Below are 6,981 nucleotides of genomic sequence, written 5' to 3' on the forward strand. Positions count from 1 at the left end.
TAGTCTATCTCCTCTTGGGAGACCCCAGAAAGAAAATGTAGTTATGGCAAATAATAATAATAATAATAATAATAATAATAATAATAATAATAATAATAATAATTTAATTTCTCTTTTGCAGTGCTCAGCAAAGGAGCAGCCAAATGAGTAAGAAAAAAACAGCCGGGAATCAGGTAAGAACTCCTCAATCATTGAAAGTTGGAGAGGGGTGTTTCCCGTGTCGCGAATGGATGTCAGTGGCCTTCTCTGTGATTTAGCATGATTTATGGCGGATGCTTTAATTAATGTCCATTGTGGTTATCGGCTGATGTGTCGTCTACGTAGGTCGGTTTGGTTTCTGTCCATTGGCCATCCATCCGCTCCCATTTGCACCCCATTTTTCAGCCCCTAGATGGGTAGATTTTGGATTTTGGGTTTGTTGGCAGTGTTGTGAAGATGGAAGAAATTTGGATGGCCTTCTTTTCCAAAAAAAACCTACTCCGTAGTCTGGGGAAGGGAGAGAAAAATTGAGGAACTGAATGAAATTAGCAGGCATTGATCAGTTAAAATCAAGGCTGGGCTTCATCTCCTGCCCTACCAGCCCAGGTGATGCTTACCTATACAGGTAATCCTCCACTTACGACAGTTTGTTTAGTGACGGCGGCACTGGAGGAAGTGACTCAGGACCAGTTTTTCATGCTTACGACCTTTGCAGAGTCAGGTGATTGACATTCGGGCAACCGGGTTCATATTTACGACGGTCGCAGCGTCCCCGGGGGAGTCCCGCGATCCCCCTTTTGCAACCGTCTGACAAGCAAAGTCAGTGGGGGAAAGCAAACTCGTTTAACGACCGTGCTACTAATTTAACTGCAGTGATTCACTTAACAATGGTGGCAGGGAAGGTCGTAAAGCGGGCAAAACATACTGAGCAAATGTCTCACTTAGCAACAATGGGCTCCGTTGTGGTCGTAAGCTGAGGACTACCTGCATTTAGGTGGGCTGGGCTAAGTCTGGCTTTGGTTGAAATTATCCCGGCCATCTGACATCTGAAAGCCGCTTTTGGATCAGGGTCTGACTTGGTCTCCATCCTTTAAAATTATAAATTGTAAGTCACCTCTTAGCAGATGCTTCCTGAACCCTCTAGTAACTAGTTAGTAAGTCAAAACGAGTCGCTCAAACTTCGAGATTTCTTTTTATTTCTTGTCAACACGTCTTAGGAAAGATGTCCTTTTAAATCAGCTTTTTCCTTCCTTCTCCATCAGTGTTGGACCCCCCCAACTCCTAAACCGACTCAGTTGAGTTGGGAAACGCTGAAAACCCCCCCCCCCAAAGCTGAGCGGTCCACAATCTCAATTTAGGGGTTCTCCAAGACAGCCTATGCTTAATTTTTTTCCCCCTTTCTTCTTTTTTCTCCTTTTTACTTAAGCGGTTTTTCCTTTGCGGTGTGAGATTTTTTAGTGTTCCAGGCTATTTGGGCCTTTGTTTGAGCAAACATCTGCAGTCGTAAATATTTGGGGGTTGGGGGTGTGTGTTATTATCTTCCCTAAGTTAGTATCCTCCGAATGACTTGGGACCACAGTTCCCCTGGTCCTCCATGGGCGTGGAAGTCTGCAAATTGTGGCGTCTGCATTTGGGGGAATCAGACTGGGAAGGCCATAGGTATATGTGTGTATTTGTGTGTCTCTCTCTCTGTGTGTGTCTGTACACACACACACACAAATACTTTTGGTGTACACAGCTTCTTCTTCTTCCCCCAATTGCTTTTTTTGTTTTTTGAGTAATAATTTTTCCTTTCTTTGCTCCTGTTGTCTCTGCTGGTGCTGCTCTGTTTTTTCAGGATGAGATCCTGGTGAGTAAGAAGGGGGGGAAAATAAATAGCCACTCATTGTTTGTGGCATGTCTGAAAAATACTAATTTTAGGACCTCCGGGAGGGACGAGGGCTCTCCAGACCAAGCAGGGAGAAAGAAGTCAGATCTGACCCAGGTTTCTTGAAAAAGAGAAATAAGGAAGCGAAAATATTCTAATTGGACAAGGGTTTATCCATTTGGACACAGAGAGAGAGAGACGGCAGGCGGAGAAACGGGAAGGAAATTGTAGAAACAGTGTTTAGAATTCCAGATTTCATGCTGCAAATTCTCCCATCCACATTAGCTGGTACTTCGGGGATGTGGTTACTACAGCTCCCGTCATTTCCCATCTGGAAGATGCTCCTTGAAGGAGCAGGACATACAGACAAGTGTTTGTAAACACGTCTGAAACTCAACAGGCAGATTCCAAGCTGGGGAAAAGTGTTAAGGGCCCAACAGAGGGGGGGAAAAGGACAAGGGGCAACAGTTGACCAGAACTTAGGATGATAGACATGGAAAGTAGGGGAACACATTTCCAAAAACAATGTCATGTGTGTGCTGGCATCCCAACACAGTTGCGTCCTGATATGAACAGATGCAAAGATTTATATGTCGATGGGACCATCATTCAGCACCCAGTTCAGTAAATATGAACTTCTAGTAACTGGAGATGGAACTCTTCAGTAGAGTCCTTCAATCTGATGCTCTGGAGATGCAGTGGACAATTGTCACACTCTCCAGTGAGCGTGGTCCATAACTATCTTTTCTGGAGCTCCTAGTTGTCAAACAAAGATTTATATGTCAATGGGACCATCCTGCAGCACCCACTTCAGTAAATATGAACTTCTAGTAACTGGAGGTGGAACTCTTCAGTAGAGTCCTTCAACCTGATGCTCTGGAGATGCAGTGGACAATTGTCACACTCTCCAGTGAGCGTGGTCCATAACTATCTTTTCTGGAACGCCTAGCTCTTGAACTTTTGAAGGCCACCATCTTAGGAACATGGTGCCCTCTTGAATTTGACCCTGTTCCAGGGATGTGCGGAGGTGGTGGAAAGTAGTGATGCCAACTGGCCGTTCTTTAGAGAGGTGGAGAACATGACTTTCAAAGGTCCTAATCTGAGGTTCATGGTTTTAACATGTCAAGGCAAAGCGGTGAGGATGCTTGATGGGTTCACCCAGCACAAACATACAATAGAGATACTCCAGTTTCTCTTTGTTTCCCAACACTGTTCTTGCTTAGTCGTTAAGTGCTTATTAACCTCCTTTGTTTCTCATCTCTTCCTTTCCCTGCTTAATTAATAATCCTGACCCATGCAAATATGGCTGCATGCATTGTGTAATTTTGCAAAGAGATTCCCTTTTTTAGACTTAGGGGGTGGTGAAATGGCTGGGGGGGGGAGAAAGTTGTTATTTCCCCTAAAGCTTTTCCAGATTTTTTACCCCCCAAGACTTCACATCACTAATCTCAGATCCTTGGCTTGAGTTTATGCTCCGTGGAGCGGCTTCTCAGCCAATCCTGCCGCTTCTTGTGTGTGGTGTGGTGCAGTTGTGTTTGGGTAGTCTGGTCCCTTGATCAGCATTCATGACTCTGAGGTATTTTGGTGACCCAGGTGATCCGCAAGGGTTGGCTCACGATCAACAATATCGGCATCATGAAGGGCGGCTCAAAAGAATACTGGTTTGTCCTGACTGCGGAGAATCTCTCGTGGTATAAAGACGATGAGGTAAGGATGTGAGTTTATCTTCTCCATTTCTCCGCCCTAAATGAAAAGAATTTCTAAACCCGCTGAAATTAGTTCTTGGAATCCATAGTTGCCCATAGAACCTATCAGATCACACGACCGGGATATCTAATCTCCTAATCCTTTAGAGCAAGGATCTCCAGCCTTGGCAACTTTAAGGCTTGTGGACTTCAGCTTCCAGAATTCCTTAGCCAGCCAAGCTATTCTCCAAAGTCCCTGAAAGCAGGACAAGAAGCAATGGATGGAAACTCAACCTAGAATTAGGGAGAAATTTCCTGACAGTTAGAACAATTAACCAATGGAACAATCTGCCTCCAGAAGTTGTGAATGCTCCAACACTGGAAGCTTTTAAGAAGAGACTGGACAGCCATTTGTGTGTATGGTATAGGGTTTCCTGCCTAAACAGGGGGTTGGACTAGAAGACCTCCAAGGTCCCTTCCAACTGTTTTCTACCCTACTCTACTCTACTCTACCCTACTCTACCCTACTCTACTCTACTCTACTCTACTCTACTCTACTCTACTCTACTCTACTCTATTCATGGCAAATGGAAGTGACAACAATTTGAAGTCAACTCAAAGGATGGTAAAGGATTTGTGCTAGAAAGGAAATCTGAGAAAATCTTTTGAGAATGGAACAGTTAACTGGTCAAGTCAATAAATAAAGGTACTAACTGGAGGGTGACGTGGACAGTTTCAAGGTATTTAATGGATAGGTGTTCAGGTTATCCCAACATTTCTCAATCTTGGCCACTTCAAGACAGGTGGACTTAAAATTCTAGAATTTTCCAGCCAGCAGAATTCTGGGAGTTGAAGTTCAGAAATCTTAAAGTCTCCAGGGTTGAGAAAAACTGCAATCATGGGTAGATTTTATGGATTTTTTCCACTATGTTGATTTGGAAAATATTACTCCCAGCCTCTGAGTTATGTAGTTATAATTTGGAGCTGAATATTTTGCAAGTTGGACGCCAAAATCGTCTGGAAGACACCAGTGGGAAAAGGCCCCACCAAGTCCTGGAGTCTGTTTGCACATGATGGTTTGGTTTTGAGCTTAAGAGCTCTTTAACGTTCCAACGGGGTTTTCCGGTTTAAGATTTCCAGATGTTTCTCCTCTCGGAGACTTTTGAAGGCTATCCAAAATCTTGGAAGAGGATTCATCTGCAAGAGACAATTCCCAAGATAAAATAACTCCCTCCCAAACTTGAGGTGGTCACTCGGGGCTGCCATATTATTCTTCACTGTTCTCCACCCCACCTTGATTAAAGTTGCACATCTGTCATTGCCCGCAAAAATTTCCTGGCCCGGCACTTCTTCCCCACCACCTCCTCCTCCTCCTCCTCTTCTTCTTTCTCCTCTTCCTCCTCCTCTTCTCTTCCTCCTCCTCTTCTTCTCTTCTTTCTCCTTCTCTTCTTCCTCTTCTTTCTCCTCCTCTTCTCTTTGTCCTCTTCTTCTTCTCTTTCTCCTCCTCCTCCTCCTCCTCCTCTTTCTCCTCCTCCTCTTCTTCCTCCTTCTCCTTCTCTTCTCTTCTTCTTTTTTCCTTTCTCCTCTTCCTCTTCCTTCTCTCCTCCTCCTCTTCTTTTGCCCTCTTCTTCTCCTCCTCCTCCTTCTCTTCTTTCTTCTCCTCCTCCCCTTTTCTTTGTCCTCCTCTTCTTCTTGTGTTCCTCCTCCTCCTCCTCTTCTCCTCCTCCTCTTCTTTCTCTTTCTCTTCCTCTTGTCTTTGTCCTCTTCTTCTTTTTCTCCTCTTCCTCCTCCTCCTTCTCCTCCTCCTCCTCTTCTCTTCCTCCTTCTCCTCTTCTCTTCTCTTCTTCTCTTCCTCCTCCTTTCTCCTCTTCCTCCTCCTCTTCCTCCTCCTCCTCCTCCTCCTCTTCTCTTTGTCTTCTTCTTCTTCTCCTCCTCCTCCTCCTCCCCCATGCCAGCCCAAAAGCAAACATGCGTTTTAGATTTCAGATTGGCCTCCGCATCTGGATTCCAGAGGTGGCCCAAACTCCCCCCCTCCCATCCTTGACTGCAGTTGCTCAAAGGTGCCTGGAATGACTTCAGTTGAGTAGCATAAGCCGTTTTAACCAGTTCCAGCTGTGGGGATCGGGAGAAAGAAGGGAAGGGTGGGGGGGGGACTGGGGCTCCCTTTAATCCTGGGGGCGAGGGGAGCCTGCCGGGGGGAGCCAGCTGTACATGCTTCCCTTCGTTGGGTAGAGGCAGCCGAAAGAAAACGGCTACCTGCCAGTCGAAATGATAAATCGCAGCGCAGAGACCCCAGTGCCGGTAGAGCAGGAAGGACCCCGGAGAAAGGAACCTTTGTTTCCCACCACAAGGAAGGGGAAGTGGCGTGGTGCGTTTGTGTGTTTTCTCTTTCCTCCCCTCCTCTTCCACATTTCCAGTAAAAAAAAAACAACACCCCAACAACATACCCAGGCATCCACCCGTTTCATAAATCCCACTCCTCAAATACCGGCCTCCGCAGCAGAAATTTCTTTCTTTTCTTTTTTAAAGAAAAGCTAAAGAATTTCCGCTCCCCTCCAGATGGAAGACTTTTGCTTCTGTCCAGATTTTGGGAGCTTATGGCATTTGCAGAGATCTCTTTCATGCAATGCTTAGGCGTTTTGGGAGTTGGAGATCGGAGCTTGTGGGGGGGGGGGGAAACAACCCCGACAAATTCACACCCATGGAGGCGAAACCATATTTCCCACCCTGTAGTTGCGTGCTTTTGTGTTCGTGTCATGAGGTTAATTCCCAGTGAATTAAAAGCTATGACGCGGTTCTTCTTTTAGTTAAAGAATTGACAGAATTGAGAATCAGTATGGATTTTAAAAAGCAGGGGGTTGGGCTAGAAGACCTCCAAGGTCCCTTCCAACTCTGTTTTCTTTTCTACTCTACTCTACCCTACTCTACTCTACTCTACTCTACTCTACTCTTCTTCCCTATTCTATTCTATTCTATTCTATTCTATTCTATACTGCTCAAAAAATAAAGGGAACATTTTGCCATGGAACTGAAGGAGTTTGCGTTCCCTTTAGTTTTTTGAGCAGTATATATTCCGTATTCCATATTCCATATTCTATTCTATTCTATTCTATTCTATTCTATTCTATTCTATTCTATTCTATTCTATTCTATTCTATTCTATTCTATATTCCATATTCTATTCTATTCCATATTCTATTCTATTCTATTCTATTCTATTCTATTCTATTCTATTCTATTCTATTCTATTCTGGACCACGGTATCATGCTGCGGCGCCTGGTGGGGTTGGGAGTGGGAGGCACCGTTATGCGGTGGTTCTCCTCCTTCCTCACCGACCGCACGCAGTCTGTATTGGCAGGGGGACAGAGGTCGAGCCCAAGGCCCCTAACTTGTGGGGTGCCACAAGGGTCGGTCCTCTCCCCCCTATTGTTCAATATTTATGTGAAGCC

The 6,981-nt window shown here is 45.1% G+C and overlaps 1 protein-coding gene across 1 annotated transcript in view; it reads left to right on the forward strand.

The window, feature by feature from the left end:
* Window positions 1–6,981, forward strand: part of LOC107297660 (dynamin-1-like) — a 43,862-nt gene that overhangs the window by 12,190 nt on the left and 24,691 nt on the right. Inside the window, exons 4-6 of the mRNA XM_015827020.1 lie at window positions 122–173; window positions 1,817–1,828; window positions 3,440–3,553. Coding sequence (XP_015682506.1) covers window positions 122–173; window positions 1,817–1,828; window positions 3,440–3,553 — 178 coding nt within the window. The remainder of the gene's footprint in view (window positions 1–121; window positions 174–1,816; window positions 1,829–3,439; window positions 3,554–6,981) is intronic.

Source organism: Protobothrops mucrosquamatus, unplaced genomic scaffold (genome assembly GCF_001527695.2).
Source record: "Protobothrops mucrosquamatus isolate PMUCROS unplaced genomic scaffold, P.Mucros_1.0 scaffold3443, whole genome shotgun sequence".
Classification (NCBI taxonomy): Eukaryota; Metazoa; Chordata; class Lepidosauria; order Squamata; family Viperidae; genus Protobothrops; species Protobothrops mucrosquamatus.